Raw genomic sequence first — 17,289 nt, 5'->3', positions numbered from 1 at the left:
GCGTGTGCAATAACTCAATTCGCCTTTGCAGTCCTAAACAACGATGTGTATTTTTTATATGAATTGTTTTACTTTTGTAAAGGGTAAAGTCCACCAAACTTAGTCCACTCTGTTCATAACCGATGTTAATTTTGCGAACAGAACTGCATTAAGATAAAATGTTAAATTGATGAGAACATTTGCAGAATGTTGGCTAAAATCCATCTCTTTACATCTTTTCCCACTGCCGGCCAATGGGCTTCTTCTCACTACCATATAGTTAGTGGAAACACTAAGCGGGTGCTTCGTATCCGGTGAAATATTCATCTCATTGGTCGATATGTGGCTCGGCCATGGGAGAGGGTCGTTCTTTTACCCTCTCATTGGCTAGAATGGTCGCACCTGATCTCGCCTCAGTCATTGAGTAGATGTATTTTCATTGTTAGAGCGGCCACTTGGTTATCTTGTCAATATAATTGATCATCTTTGCCTGGGTTTTTGTTGCCTTAGGAGGCCTAGTTGTGAGGAAACATATCCCAGCTTTGGCCACCTGGGGGCAGATGCTGCAAAGACCTTCACAAGCCTACGTCACTGGGAATTTCCAGTGGGGAAGTGAAGTTTCTGAACAACTGTACAAGTCGATGTTGCTAGCTAGCACTGTCATATTTCATCCTCGTTAACTGAAGCAAAATTATTAACATAGAAGTGTTGTATAATATGAACGTTTGACGATAGGATACTGTTAGATTCGGTCAAATCAGTTTACCTAAGCATGGCGCAATAATGTGCAAAACTCGACTCATCTGATGTGGATGTAGGAATCGCATGTGACCTGGGTAAGCTTTGGCTACAATATTTAAATGTAATGATATTAGTAATTATAAAAAGTAACCAATTTAAGTTTATTGTTTATAACTTTTCTAGCTAGCCAAGTCCACTTCCTCATTGTCAAATTAGCTAGCTATTTGCATGCTAGCCACTAAAAAATGAAGTTGAGTAGTTAGCTAACTAACTTAGTTAGACCAGAGCAAACGGACGGTTGGCTTTGTCTTTGTTTTGGTGTCTTGAAAAATTGACTTAAGAGAGGGTGCTGTTTTAGCTAATTTATATTGACACTTGTGTTTTAGTTAGCTAGCTGGTTAGCTTGTTAGATAAGTGGATTTATACACAGCATGCCAGTAGCAAATCCAAATGTCACGAGAGGTGTCTAATCAGGGCACATTTGAGATTGGATGAGATGCAGAAAATCACTAAAATCTTTAATTCCGGTAAAACATTTTTTCTATGTAATAAAGCATATGTACACTAAACTACAATTATATTTCATAAGTCATGACTTTTCTCAAGGTATTTGTCTTCTCTCAGACGCCATGGCAGAAGAGGAGGCTTACCTCCCTCACCCACAGGTAGGCTAGGTGTTTCATGTCCATACTATGTCTACACTGGCTCTCTGTATTTGTTATATATTGTAGGCTATATCGTTTGTCACAAAGTTTGAAGCAGAAACCTATAGATTTAAAAAAAAAACTCTTCAGAACAATATAATTATAAAAGTAGAGGTTAACATTGGTGAAAGATGTACAGTGCCTTCAGACTTTCAAAATTTTGTTGTTACAAAGTGGGATTAAAATTGATTTAATAAAAAAAAAATTGTCAACCATCCTCACAAAATACTCTGTCAAAGTGGAATACATTTGTATTTTTATTAATGGAAAATAATAAAATACACCCATCTAGCCTTGGGTTGGTCCCCCTTTGCCTCCAGAACAGTCTTAATTCCCTGGGGCATGGATTCTACAACGTGTGGCATTCAAACTTTGCGCAATTGGTATCAAGAGACCAAACGTGTGCCAGGAAAACATTCCCCAAACCATTACACCACCACCACCAGCACATATCTTTGACACCATGCAGGATGGGGCCACCACAAACAGGCAAACAACGGTGCAGTACAACAATGGTCTGCAGAACAGCATCTCAGAAGGCACAACTCGTCAGTCCTTGTCACGGATGGGCTATTGCAGCGGACAACCACACCGGGTTGCACTCCTGTCAGCTAAAAACAAGAAGAAGCGGCTACTTACGCCAAATCCTGATATCAGCATGACGCAACAGGAACCGGGATTTGTCGGATCAGGCCATTTTCCACTCCTCAATTCTCCAGTGTTGGTGGTTGCATGCCAAATGGGCCCGCTTTTTCTTGAACGGGGTGGTGTACATAATAAACGGGAAACTGAGTGTATCTTGATTATATACAGCCCTATTCTTAAATTGATTAAATTGTCATCGTCCCCCCCCTCTCATCAATTGACACAATACCCCATAATGACAAAGCAAAAACCGCTTTTTAGAAATGTGTGCAAATGTATACAAATAAACTATCACATTTACATAAGTATTCAGGCCCTTTACTCAGTAGTTTGAAGAAACTTTGGCAGCGATTATAACCTCAAATCTTGGGTATGACGCTACAGGCTTGACACACCTGTATTTGGAGTTTCTCCCATTCTTCTCTGCAGATCCTTTCAAGCTCTGTCAGGTTGGATGGGGAGTGTCGCTGCACAGCTATTTTCAGGTCTCCAGAGATGGTTGATCGGGTTAAAGTCTGGGCTCTGGCTGGGCCACTAAAGGACATTCAGAGACTTGTCCCGAAGCCACACCTGCGTTGTTTTGGCTGTGTGCTTAGGGTTGTTGTCCTGTTGGAAGGTGATCCTTCGCCCCAGTCAGAGGTCCTGGGTGCTCTGGATCCGGTTTTTAGCAAAGATCTCTCTGTACTTTGCTCCAAAAATGTTTCCAAGTCCCTGCTGTTGAAAAACATCTACACAGCATGATGCTCTTACCACCATGCTTCACCATAGGGATAATGCCAGGTTTCCTCCAGACATGAGAGGAAAGGCCAAAGAGTTCAGTCTTGGTTTTCACTGAAGAGTCTCTTCCAACTGGCCAGTCTACCATAAAGGCCTGATTTGGTGGAGTGCTGCAGAGATGGGAGAAACTTCCAGAAGAACAACCATCTCTGGAGCTCTGTCAGAGTGACTATCGGGTCCTTAGTCACCTCTCCCGATTACTCGGTTTGGCCGGGCGGCCAGGTCTAGCAAGAGATTTGGCGGTTCTAAACTTCTTCCATTTAAGAATGATGGAGGCCACTGTGTTCTTGGGGACCTTCAATGCTGCAGAAATGTTTTAGTACCCTTCCCCAGATCTGTGCCTCGACACAATCCTGTCTCTGAGCTCTACGGACAATTCCTTTGACCTCATTGCTTGGTTTTTGCTCTGACATGTACTATCAACTGTGGGACCTTACATAGACACGTGTGTGCCTTTCCAAATCATGTCCAATCAATTGAATTTACCACCAGTTATAGAAACAACTCAAGGATGATCAATGGAAACAGGATGCACCTAAGCTCAACTTCGAGACATAGTAAAGGGTCTGAATACTTATGCAAATATATATTTTTTATTTTATTATACATTTGCAAATTTTCTACAAACCTTTTTTTGGTTTGTCATGTTGGGGTGTTGCGTGTAGACTTTTATTTAATCAATTTTAGAATAAGGCTATAACGTAACAACATGGAAAAAGGGTAGGGGTCTGAATACTTTCCAAATGCACTGTATTCAACCCACTGAGTCAATACATGTTAGAATCACCTTTGTCAGCAAATACAGCAGTGAATCTTTCTGGGTCTCTAAAATCTTTGCAAACCTGGATTGTACAGTATTTGCTCATTACTCTTTTAAAAGAAATCTCAAGCTCTGTCAAATTGTTGGTCATTGTTAGACAACCTTTTTCAAGTCTTGCAATATTTTTTATTTTATTTTACCTTTATTTAACCAGGCAAGTCAGTTAAGAACAAATTCTTATTTTCAATGACGGTCTAGGTAACAGTGGGTTAACTGCCTGTTCAGGGGCAGAACGACAGATTTGTACCTTGTCAGCTCGGGGGTTTGAACTTGCAACCTTTCGGTTACTAGTCCAACGCTCTAACCACTAGGCTACCCTAGATTTCCAAACCGATTTTTAAGTAACAACTGTAACTAGGTCACTCAGGAACATTCAATGTTGTCTTGTTAAACAACTCCATTGTATATTTGGCCTTGTTTTAGGTTATTGTCCCGCTGAAAGGTGAATTTGTCTCTGTCTGTTGGAAACCAGACTTAACCAGGTTTTCCTCTCGGATTTTGCCTGTGCTTAGCTCCATTCTGTTTATTTTTATCCTAAACTCTCTAGCCCTTGCTGATGACAAGTGTACCCATAACATGATGCAGCCACCACCATTCTTGAAAATATGAAGAGTTACTCAGTGATGTGTTGTTGGATTTGCCCCAAACATAACGCTTTGTATTCAGGACAAAAAGTGAATTGCTTTGCCACTTTTTTTGTAGTATTACTAAAGTTTAGAGCCTTGTTGCAAACAGGATGCATGTTTTGGAATATTTGTATTTTGTAGAGGCTTCCTTCTTTTCACTCTGTATTTAGCCACTAACATAAATTACAATGTTGTTCCATCTTCAGTTGTCTGCTATCACAGCCATTAAACTCTGTAAAGGTTTTAAAGTCACCATTGGCCTGCTGAAATCTCAGAGCAGTTTCCTTCCTCTCCGGCAACTGATTTAGGAAGGGCACCTTTATCTTTGTAGTGACTCGGTGTACCCATCTACCAATAGGTGGTGACCTTCTTTGCAAACAATAGGAAAAGCTCAATCAAACGTTTTTGATCGTGTACACATAATTTGCAGATGTTACCGCAGTTGCTGTGAAATGCTTATGTTTCTAGCTCTGACAGTGCAGCCATTACATATAAATATGTAGTGTTACGTTCCCCAGCATGAAAACCAATAATGTCGCTCAAACAGAAGGGGGAACTAACAGACCGACAACCAAAACGAAACCGCTGGGGTTTTAAGAGGGGTTCTGATATACTCATGGGGGTGTCCCACTGAAATTTGACTAGCAACAACAACTGGAACCTAAAAGACACCCACTACATTTTCCCAACAAGAGGTAAACAAAAGTTGAAACCCACACTACACTTAGACAGTAAGCAAATGGAAAAGGTGGCGCTAAACAAAATCAGGGAAATCAGATAAAGGATTGTTTGTCTAGCAATCAAAATAAAGGTGTTTAACCCTCCACATCTCTCAAGAGCACTGGGCCAGCCACTCTTAAATAGCACCTGGGCCAGCACAGGTGAAACACCTCCCCACTAACGAGATGGCAACCAACACCGGTGTAACACATACTGACTAATGAGGTGACTCCAATCGGTGTGCCTTATGCGCTAATGAGCTATACTCGCTAAAGTCCAAACTGAAAACATAAATGGAAAAACCAAAACCTGTAACAATATGTGAACTCAGCAAAAAAAGAAACGTCCCCATTTCAGGACCCTGTCTTTCAAATGTAAAAATCCAAATAACTTCACAGATATTCATTGTAAAGGGTTTAAACACGGTTTCCCATGCTTGTTCAGTGAACCACATTTACATTACATTTAAGTCATTTAGCAGACGCTCTTATCCAGAGCGACTTACAAATTGGTGCATTCACCTTATGACATCCAGTGGAACAGCCACTTTACAATAGTGCATCTACATATTTTAAGGGGGGGTGAGAAGGATTACTTTATCCTATCCTAGGTATTCCTTAAAGAGGTGGGGTTTCAGGTGTCTCCGGAAGGTGGTGATTGATTCCGCTGTCCTGGCGTCGTGAGGGAGTTTGTTCCACCATTGGGGAGCCAGAGCAGCGAACAGTTTTGACTGGGCTGAGCGGGAACTGTACTTCCTCAGTGGTAGGGAGGCGAGCAGGCCAGAGGTGGATGAACGCAGTGCCCTTATTTGGGTGTAGGGCCTGATCAGAGCCTGGAGGTACTGAGGTGCCGTTCCCCTCACAGCTCCGTAGGCAAGCACCATGGTCTTGTAGCGGATGCGAGCTTCAACTGGAAGCCAGTGGAGAGAGTGGAGGAGCGGGGTGACGTGAGAGAACTTGGGAAGGTTGAACACCAGACGGGCTGCGGCGTTCTGGATGAGTTGTAGGGGTTTAATGGCACAGAACCATTAACAATTCATGAACATGCACCTGTGGAATGGTCGTTAAGACACTAATAGCTTACAGACGGTAGCCAATTAAGGTCACAGTTATGAAAACTTAGGACACTAAAGAGTCCTTTCTACAGAAAAACACCAAAAGAAAGATGCCCGCAGTTCCTGCTCATCTGCATGAACCTGCCTTAGACATGCTGCAAGGAGGCATGACTGCAGATCTGGCCAGGGCAATAAATTGCAATGTCCGTACTGTGAGACGCCTAAGACAGTGCTACAGGGAGACAGGATGGACAGCTGATCGTCCTCGCAGTGGCAGACCACGTGTAATAACACATGCACAGGATCGGTACATCCGAACATCACACCTGCGGGACAGGTACAGGATGGCAACAGCACAGGAATGCACAATCCCTCCATCAGTGCTCAGACTGTCCACAATAGTCTAAGAGAGGCTGAACTGAGGACTTGTAGGCCTGTTGTAAGGCAGATCCTCACCAGACATCACCGGCAACAATGTCGCCTATGGGCACAAACCCACCGTCGCTGGACCAGACAGGACTGGCAAAAAGTGCTCTTCACTGACAAGTCACGGTTTTGTCTCACCAGGGGTGATGGTCGGATTCGTGTTTATCGTTGAAGGAATGAGCGTTACACCGTGGTTTGTACTCTGGAGCAGGATCGATTTGGAGGTGGAGGGTCCGTCATGGTCTGGAGCGGTGTGTCACAGCATCATCGGACTGAGCTTGTTGTCATTGCAGGCAATCTCAACACTGCGTGTTACAGGGAAGACATCCTCCCTCATGTGGTACCCTTCCTGCAGGCTCATCCTGACATGACCCTCCACCATGACAATGCCACCAGCCATACTGCTCCTTCTGTGCGTGATTTCCAGCAAGACAGGAATGTCAGTGTTCTGCCATGGCCAGCGAAGAGCCCAGATCTCAATCCCATTGAGCAAGTCTGGGACCTGTTGTATCGGAGGGTGAGTGCTAGGGACATCCCCCCCAGAAATGTCTGGGAACTTGCAGGTGCCTTGGTGGAAGAGTGGGGTAACATCTCACAGCAAGAACCGGCAAATCTGGTGCAGTCCATGAGGAGGAGCTGCACTGCAGTACTTAATGCAGCTGGTGGCCACACCAGATACTGACTGTTACTTTTGATTTAGACCCCCCCCCCCTTTGTTCAGTGGCACATTATTCCATTTCTGTTAGTCACATGTCTGTGGAACTTGTTCAGTTTGTCTCAGTTGTTGAATCGTGTTATGTTCATACAAATATTTACACATGTTAAGTTTGCTGAAAATAAACGCAGTTGACAGTGAGAGGATGTTTCTCTTTTTTGCTGAGTTTATGATGTTGTGTATAGACATTATGCACAGTATATGATTAGAAAAGGTGTGTATGCAGTATATACAGATAAAGTGGGTTAAACAGTATTAAAGTGACCAGTGTTTAATTACTCTTTGTGGTTGAATCTGTACTTGAAATTTATACATGTTTTATTGAACCTTTTATTTAACTAAGCAAGTCAGTTAAGAACAAATTCGGCCTATCAAAAGGCCTCCTGCGGGGCCACGGGCTATAAAAAGAATAGTAATTATATATAGGAAAAAACACACATCACGACAAGAGAGACCTAACTTGGGGCCTTACAGAGAATTGTATGTGTGGGGTACAGAGATGGGGTAGTCATTTTAGAAATCATGGTTTGCCTGTGTCTCTTTCATAGTCGTACCCCTACATTTGTCAGTGAAATGACATTTCAATAACCTTGTCCTCTCTTGTTTTCTTTTCTTGTAGTACTATGACATAGAGCCAATATGGGATCCTCTGAATTTTACTCCCATGTCACTCACCAACTCACTCCGGACAGGTAAGAAGAAGTCATGACTTCATGGCAGAGCATAATATTTTTATCTGACCAAAGTAAATGGCCTATTTCTCAGGACCAGATGCTAGAATATGCATATAATTGACAGATTAGTATAGAAAACAATCTAAAGTTTCCAAAACTGTCAACATTTTGTCTGTGAGTTAAACAGAACTGATATTCCAGGCTAAAACCTGAGGAAAATCCAATAAGGAAGTGCCACAGTTTTTGAAACCTCTCTGTTGTTATGCATTTCTATTGCACCATTTAAAAGGATTACAACCAGATTCCTTTTTCTATGGCTTCCCTAAGGTGTCAACAGCCTTTAGACATAGTTTCAGGCTTTTATTTTGAAGAATGAGCGTGAACGACCACATTGCGTAAGTGGATAGGTGGGGGCTCTCGAGTGAGTTGTGCACAAAAGAGAAAGGCGGCCATTGTTATTCCCGGTCCTAGTGAAAAGCCAACTGTCCCGGTTGATATATTATCGAATAGATATTTGAAAAACACCCTGAGGATTGATTATAAAAAACGTTTGACATTTTTCTGTGGACATTATGGATATAATTTGGAATTTATGTCTGCGTTGTCGTGACCGCTCTTTCCGGTGGATTCCTGGGCATAACGCACCAAACTAACGGAGGTATTTGGATATAAAAAATATCTTTATGGAACAAAAGGAACGTTTGTTGTCTATCTGGGAGTCTCGTGAGTGAAAACATCCGAAGATCATCAAAGGTAAACGATTAATTTGATTCCTTTTCTGATTTTTGTGACCAAGTTACCTGATGCTAAGTGTACTTATTGTTTTGTAGAGCGATCGATAAACTTACACAAACGCTTGTATTGCTTTCGCTGTAGAGCATAATTTCAAAATCTGAGACGACAGGTGGATTAACAAAAGGCTGTTTTGCAATATTGCACTTGTGATTTCATGAATATGAATATTTTCTAGTAATATTATTTGACTGTTGCGCTATGTTATTCAGCGTTGCTGATGACATCCCATCCGGGATGGGTGGTTCAGAGAGGTTAACTAGGGAAATTGTGTCACTTCTCTTGCGTTCTGTGCAAGCAGAGTCAGGGTATATGCAGCAGTTTGGGCCGCCTGGCTCGTTGCAGACTGTGTGAAGACCATTTCTTTCTAACAAAGACCATAATTAATTTGCCAGAATTGTACATAATTATGACATTACATTGAAGGTTGTGCAATGTAACAGCAATGTTTAAACTTAGGGATGGCACCCATTAGATAAAATACAGAACGGTTCCGTATTTTACTGAAAGAAAAAATGTTTTGTTTTCGGATTTGACCATATTAATGACCTAAGGCTCGTATTTCTGTGTGTTTATTATAATTAAGTCTATGATTTGATATTTGATAGAGCAGTCTGACTGAGCGATGTTAGGCAGCAGCAGGCTCGTAAGCATTCATTCAAACAGCATTTTCCTGAGTTTGCCAGGAGCCCTTCGCTGTGCTTCAAGCATTGCGCTGTTTATGAATTCAAGCCTACCAACTCCCGAGATTAAGCTGGCAATACTATAGTGCCTATAAGAACATCCAATAGTCAAAGGTATATGAAATACAATTGGTATGGAGGGAAATAGTCCTATAATTCCCATAATAACTACAACCTAAAACTTCTTAACTGGGAATATTGAAGACATATGTTAAAAGGAACCACCAGTTTTCTTATGTTCTCATGTTCTGAGCAAGGAACTTACATGGCTTTTTTACATGGCACATATTGCACTTTTACTTTCTTCTCCAACAATGTGTTTTTGCATTATTTAAACCAAATTGAACATGTTTCATTATTTATTTGAGACAAATTGTATTTTATTTATGATTTATATAAAGTTAAAATAAGTGTTCATTCAGTATTGTTGTAGTTGTCATTATTACAAATATATATACAGTTGAAGTTTACATACACCTTAGCTAAATACATTTAAACTCAGTTTTTCACAATTACTGACATTTAACCCAAGTAAAGATTCCCTGTCTTAGGTCAGTTAGGATCACCACTTTATTTGAAGAATGTGAAATGTCAGAATAATAGTAGAGGGAATTATTTATTTAAGCTTTTATTTCTTTCATCACATTCCCAGGGGGTCAGAAGTTTACATACACTCAATTAGTATTTGGTAGCATTGCCTTTAAATTGTTTTTAACTTGGGTCAAATGTTTTGGGTAGCCTACCACAAGCTTCCCACAATAAGTTGGGTGACTTTTAGCCCATTCCTCCTGACAGAGCTGGTGTAACTGAGTCAGGTTTGTAGGCATCCTTGCTCGCACGCTTTTTCAGTTTTGCCCACAAATTTTCTATAGGATTGAGGTCAGGGCTTTGTGATGGCCACTCCAATATTTTGACTTTGTTGTCCTTAACTTTGGAAGTATGCGTGGGGTCATTGTCCATTTGGAAGACCCATTTGCGACCAAGCTTTAACTTCCTGACTGATGTCTTGAGATGTTGCTTCAATATACCCACATAATTTTTCATCCTCATGAAGCCATCTATTTTGTGAAGTGCACCAGTCCCTCCTTCAGCAAAGTACCCCCACAATATGATGCTGCCACCCCCATGCTTCATGGTTGGGATGGTGTTCTGCGACTTGCAAGCCTCCACCTTTTTCCTCCAAACATAACGATGGTCATTATGGCCAAACAGTTATATTTTTGTTTTCTCAGACCAGAGGACATTTCTCCAAAACGTACAATCTTTGTCCCCATGTGCAGTTGCAAACCTTGTGTCTGTCTTTTTTATGGTGGTTTTGGAGCAGTGGCTTCTTCCTTGCTGAGCTGCCTTTCAGGTTATGTCGATTATAGGACTCGTTTTACTGTGGATATAGATACTTTTGTACCTGTTTCCCCCAGCATCTTCACATGGTCCTTTGCTGCTGTTCTGGTATTGATTTGCACTTTCCACACCAAAGTCAAATCAAATCAAATGTTATTTGTCACATACACATGGTTAGCAGATGTTAATGCGAGTGTAGCGAAATGCTTGTGCTTCTAGTTCCAACAATGCAGTAATAACCAACAAGTAATCTAACTAACAATTCCAAAACTACTGTCTTATACACACAAGTGTAGGGGGATAAATAATATGTACATAAAGATATATGAATGAGTGATGGTAGGCAAGATACAGTAGATGGTATCGAGTACAGTATATACATATGAGATGAGTATGTAAACAAAGTGGCATAGTTTAAAGTGGCTAGTGATACATGTATTACATAAAAATGCAGTAGATGATCTAGAGTACAGTATATACGTATACATATGAGATGAATAATGTAGGGTATGTAAACATTTTATTAGGTAGCATTGTTTAAAGTGGCTAGTGATATATTTTACATAATTTCCCATCAATTCCCATTATTAAAGTGGCTGGAGTCGAGTCAGTGTGTTGGCAGCAGCCACTCAATGTTAGTGGTGGCTGTTTAACAGTCTGATGGCCTTGAGATAGAAGCTGTTTTTCAGTCTCTCGGCCCCAGCTTTGATGCACCTGTACTGACCTCGGCTTCTGGATGATAGCGGGGTGAACGGGCAGTGGCTCGGGTGATTGTTGTCCTTGATGATCTTTATAGCCTTTCTGTAACATCGGGTGGTGTAGGTGTCCTGGAGGGCAGGTAGTTTGCCCCCGGTGATGCGTTGTGCAGACCTCACAACCCTCTGGAGAGCCTTACGGTTGTGGGCGGAGCAGTTGCCGTACCAGGCGGTGATACAGCCCGCCAGGATGCTCTCGATTGTGCATCTGTAGAAGTTTGTGAGTGCTTTTGATGACAAGCCGAATTTCTTCAGCCTCCTGAGGTTGAAGAGGCGCTGCTGCGCCTTCTTCACGATGCTGTCTGTGTGAATGGACCAATTCAGTTTGTCTGTGATGTGTACGCCGAGGAACTTAAAACTTACTACCCTCTCCACTACTGTTCCATCGATGTGGATAGGGGGGTGTTCCCTCTGCTGTTTCCTGAAGTCCACAATCATCTCCTTAGTTTCGTTGGCGTTGAGTGTGAGGTTATTTTCCTGACACCACACTCCGAGGGCCCTCACCTCCTCCCTGTAGGCCGTCTCGTCGTTGTTGGTAATCAAGCCTACCACTGTTGTGTCGTCTGCAAACTTGATGATTGAGTTGGAGGTGTGCGTGGCCACGCAGTCGTGGGTGAACAGGGAGTACAGGAGAGGGCTCAGAACGCACCCTTGTGGGGCCCCAGTGTTGAGGATCAGCGGGGTGGAGATGTTGTTGCCTACCCTCACCACCTGGGGGCGGCCCGTCAGGAAGTCCAGTACCCAGTTGCACAGGGCGGGGTCGAGACCCAGGGTCTCGAGCTTGATGACGAGGGTACAATGGTGTTAAATGCTGAGCTGTAGTCGATGAACAGTATTCTCACATAGGTATTCCTCTTGTCCAGATGGGTTAGGGCAGTGTGCAGTGTGGTTGAGATTGCATCGTCCGTGGACGTATTTGGGCGGTAAGCAAATTGGAGTGGGTCTGGGGTGTCAGGTAGGGTGGAGGTGATTTGGTCCTTGACTAGTCTCTCAAAGTACTTCATGATGACGGAAGTGAGTGCTACGGAGCGGTAGTCATTTAGCTCAGTTACCTTAGCTTTCTTGGGAACAGGAACAATGGTGGCCCTCTTGAAGTATGTGGGAACAGCAGACTGGGATAGGGATTGATTGGATATGTCCGTAAACACACCAGCCACCTGGTCTGCGCATGCTCTGATGGTGCGGCCGGTACGTTTATCTCTAGGAGACAGAACGCGTCTCCTTCCTGAGCGGTATGACGGCTGCGTGGTCCCATGGTGTTTATACTTGTGTAGAATTTTTTGACAGATGAACGTGGTACCTTCAGGCGTTTTCATCAAGGATGAACCAGACTTTTTTTCTGAGTTTTTGGCAGATTTCTTTAGATTTTCCCTTGGTGTTAGGCAACGAAACCCTGATTCTGAAGGTAGGCCTTGAAATACATCCACAGGTACACCTCCAATTGATTCAAATGATGTCAATTAGCCTATCAGAAGCTTCTAAAGCCATTACATTTTCTGGAATTTTCCAAGCTGTTTATAGGCACAGTCAACTTAGTCTATGTAAACTTCTGACCCACTGGAATTCTGATACAGTGAATTATAAGTGAAATAATCTGTCTGTAAACAATTGTTGAAAATAATTACTTGTGTCATGCACAAAGTAGATGTCTTAAAGGACTTGCCAAAACTATAGTTTGTTCAGAAGAAATTTGTGGAGTGGTTGAAAAACGAGGTTTAATGACTCCAACCTAAATGTATGTAAACTTCCGACGTCAACTGTATATATAAAAATCGGCCGATTTAATCGGTATCGGCTTTTTTTGGTCCTCCAATATTCAGTATCGGCGTTGAAAAATCATAATCGGTCGACCTCTAGTGTATATAGTACATTTGTAAAGTATTCAGACCCCTTATACTTTTTCCACATTTTGTTACGTTATAGCCTTATTCTAAAATGAATAAAAAATAATTGTCAATCTACACACAATAACCCATAATGACGAAGCAAAAACAGGTTTGATCTTGTTCAAATCCGGGCTCTGGCTGGGCCACTCAAGGAACTTCAGAGACTTGTCCCGAAGGCACTTCTGCTTTGTCTTGGCTGTGTGTTTAGTGTCGTTGTCTTGTTGGAAGGTGAACTTTCGCTCTCTGGAGCAGCTTTTTATCAAGGCTCTCTCTGTACTTTGCTCCATTCATCTTTCCCTTCGATCCTGACTAGTCTTCCAGTCCCTGCCGCTGAAAAACATCCCCACAGCAGGCTTCTATCTGACCACTCTGCCATAAAGGCCTGATTGGTGGAGTGCTGCAGAGATGGTTGTCCTTCTAGAAGGTTCTCCCATCTCCACAGAGGAACTCTAGAGCTCTGTCAGAGTGCTCATCGGGTTCTTGGTCACCTCCCTGACCAAGGCCCTTCTCCTCCGATTGCTCAGTTTGGCCAGGCGGCCAGCTCTAGAAAGAGTCTTGGTGGTTCCAAACTTGTGCCATTTAAGAATGATGGAGGCCACTGTGTTCTTGGGGACCTTGAATGCTGCAGAAATGTTTTTGTACCCACAATCCTGTCTCGGAGCTCTAAGGACAATTCCTTTGACCTCATGGCTTGGTTTTTGCTCTGACATGTTCTGTCAACTGTGGGACCTTTATATAGACAGGTGTGTGCCTTTCCAAATCATGACCAATCAATTTAATTTACCACAGGTGGACTCCAATCAAGTTGTAGAAACATCTCAAGGATGATCAATGAAACAGGATGCACCTAAGCTCAATTTCGAGTCTCATAACAAAAAGGGTCATAATATTATGTAAATATGATATTTCAGTTTTTATTTTTTTATACATTTGCAAACATTTCTAAAAACCTGTTTTTGCTTTTTCTTCATGGGGTATTGTGTGTAGATTGAATGGGGGGACTATTCAATCCATTTTAGAATAAGGCTGTAACATAACAAAATGTGGAAAAAGTGACGGGTCTGAATACTTTCCGAATGCGCTGTATGTATGTTTCCAAAATACAGATTAAATGGGTCTATCCAAAGATGTAATTTCGTGAATGCCAGTGGTAGCCTAAAATTGTAGAGCGCTTTTATTGTCAAGAGTAAGCTCTTGCTCGCCACCTCTTTTATGTAAAGGTCATTTTTTTAAACTCTGTTTTATGTCATGATATTGTTGCAGAGTTATAATGTAGACATAAGCCTACTTCTCCTTCTCTAACTTTCACTTCTCCATTGTCCTCAAGTGGCCTGTTTTAAAACCAATGTTTAAGCGAGACTAGTGGTTAGGTTGTGGGAATGGGAATCATGGAAACTACTACTTTCTCGGGGGATACCCATCTCTTTACCCACAAATGGCATATTCAAGAGCAGTCTAAATGAATGGATATACCCCTCAATCTTTTATATTGATGCTCATTACTTCATTAATCTTACAGGTATGGATACAGCCATCCTGTGAGGGCTCTGCTCCATTCTTAGAGCTGAAGGAAAATGTTGAATTTCAATGTCCTGAAGAAGGTCGTCTGTTCTATAGAGAGCCGAAGCCGAGTATAATTTGGCCGATAAGGTGTTTGATTGAAGTTACATCGGAGGGAGGATGTGGCTTAGGCAACGGGCTCTGCTTTGGGCAGGAAGAGGAAAAGGCTGGCTCAGCTAACAATTGTTTGAGGAGCAAGATGAGACGACTATCACAAGCGGTTTTGTCATATTTGGTAAAAGACTCAACCATTGTTTTGTTGACATGGAACTACAGAGCCCAGGCCCCCATTCCTAAAAGGTCATAACTTTGTTAGTTTTGTTTATCTGATTCAAAATACAACCTCTACTACAGCACCTGAGCTCAATTAAAGATATTTGTTAAGAAGAGGGATGGCCCTAGAGAGCTACTGGTTGTTCAGGGTTTTGTTCCAGCCTCGCTCTAACACCTGCTTCCGCTAATCAATGTCCTCATTGGCCGCTTACTAGTTAGTAGAATCAGGTGTGTTAGAGCAGGGCTGGAGCAAAAGCATTCACACCCAATACAGTAGGAGGAGGGTCAGCCAGTCATGCTGTAAAACTAATGTAAACCATTGTTTATTTGTTCTTAATTACAGCAGATGGACCCTACCTCGAAATCATTGAACAGCCTAAACAGGTAACCCATGTCTTCAGTGTGCTCCTTTTCTCAGTTACAGCATAGGCTATGTAATCAAAGTACACTCAAAATTAAAATGTTAACATATTTCAAAGTGATATTAAAAATGGTTTATTTGACTATCATTCATGTCTGTTCCAGCGGGGCTTCAGGTTCCGTTATGGGTGTGAGGGACCCTCTCACGGTGGGCTTCCAGGGGCCTCCAGTGAGAAGAACAGGAAGTCATATCCCCAGGTCAAGGTAAGTCCCACCCATAGAGAAAGATAGAGGCCTCTAGTGACCAAAAGTCTGTATTAGCATGGGCAGCGCCATTGAGGGTAGAGGTGGACCCGTTTCGAAATGGGCCAGGGTCTTTCCCACTCAGACCCAATATACATAAATATTTTTTTTTAAATATTGAGACCCGTTTCAAGTGATCCCGAAGACAGCTTGATCCCATCTGTATAGACCTGGTCGGATGCAGACCCGGTCCGATCCGAGTTAGGGAAGAAGGAGAAAAGTAATTTAAGCTACCTTATTAACTGCCGCTGATAAAGAGCGAGTGACAAGTTGAGTAGGAAGAGACAGCAACCAACCAAGCTGACGCACACAATAGTAGACTAATAGCTGCATAGCTAGGTTATTTATCATCCAATATGATTACGTAGTACCAGTCTTGACTGCATCAAACCGGGAGAAGCTAGTTAAGGTAGCTAATGTTAGCTAGCTAGCTAGGCTAATTGAGGCTGCATGCGCTTTCTCATCCTACAGTTAATAATAACTCCATTCGGAAAATGAAGTAGCAGCCTACACATTGGCTCTTGGTCGTTGTGGCCTATCTTCCTTCTTTAACTTTTAATTGTCATTTTAATTCCATCTTCCATTGATTAGATATCTCCTAACTTTTGCCAGAGACGGTGCGAGGCTCTATGACTGTAGCCTATTGCCGCTTTGTTAACTTAAGATTGTCAAACAACAAGCCACACTCTCCACTCTCGTGAAAAGCAAGAGCAGCAGCATAAAGGATCAAATGTCTCTCTCTCTACTGCAGCAGTCGTGTTTGGATCTGTATGGGTCCTTCCGGACAAGTCATTTAAAAATGATACATACCCAAGACATATCAGATCCGACCTAGACCTGTGACATTATTTAGAGTTCTTGATCGGTTATTCAGGTACAGGTGGATCTGTGAAGACCTCTAATTGAGGGCTTCCAACATTTTAATGTAGTTAACTGGGTGGGACCTGTGTGGGAGTCATGTCCAACTGGGTCATAAGGAGGGATCAGCCAATTGTGAAGAAGAAAATTGACTACTTCAAAACGGAGATTGCCTCAATGACCCATGCTGTCACAGATGGTATAATGGCATAGATACAAAGATGAGTCCTTTATGTATCTCTATGGTCCCACCAACATGTCCTTCTTCATGTTATTTTGTTCCTTCCATTCTTCAGTCACACCTTCTGTCTTTCCATCCTTCCTTCCTTTGTTCTTTCCCTTCCCTCCTTTACTTTCTTTTTTTCCTTTCCCTCGTTGAGGCCTGTTGTCCGTCCTTCTCGCCTTTTCTTCTTTTGATTTTTCAACTAAACAAGCGGAAGTAGGAATTCCCCATGAGATTCCTAGGAATTTTGTGTCTCACCTTTTTGAGGTGTAATCATTTTTTTCATGTGTGAATGAAAACTTTTTAATAAGCTCCGCCTGCATTTCAAGCTAACATTTAAATGTCCATCCTGACAGAAATCTGTTCGTACAAAT

General features: G+C 42.2%; 1 protein-coding gene across 2 annotated transcripts in view; it reads left to right on the top strand.

Moving 5' to 3' along the window:
• The first annotated feature begins 558 nt into the window (after positions 1-558).
• The window catches only part of LOC123993319 (nuclear factor NF-kappa-B p105 subunit-like), a 40,184-nt gene continuing 23,453 nt past the window's right edge, over positions 559-17,289 (top strand). Inside the window, exons 1-5 of one of the 2 annotated variants that reach the window (XM_046295334.1) lie at positions 559-815; positions 1,345-1,385; positions 7,827-7,899; positions 15,515-15,555; positions 15,697-15,795. In XM_046295334.1, coding sequence (XP_046151290.1) covers positions 1,350-1,385; positions 7,827-7,899; positions 15,515-15,555; positions 15,697-15,795 — 249 coding nt within the window. In that variant the 5' untranslated portion in view covers positions 559-815; positions 1,345-1,349. Of the gene's footprint in view, positions 816-1,326; positions 1,386-7,826; positions 7,900-15,514; positions 15,556-15,696; positions 15,796-17,289 lie in introns of both variants that reach the window. The other variant, XM_046295333.1, reaches the window with a different exon arrangement.

This window comes from Oncorhynchus gorbuscha, linkage group LG13, assembly GCF_021184085.1.
Source record: "Oncorhynchus gorbuscha isolate QuinsamMale2020 ecotype Even-year linkage group LG13, OgorEven_v1.0, whole genome shotgun sequence".
In the NCBI taxonomy this organism is placed as follows: Eukaryota; Metazoa; Chordata; class Actinopteri; order Salmoniformes; family Salmonidae; genus Oncorhynchus; species Oncorhynchus gorbuscha.
This window is presented reverse-complemented; position numbering and strand designations above follow the sequence as displayed.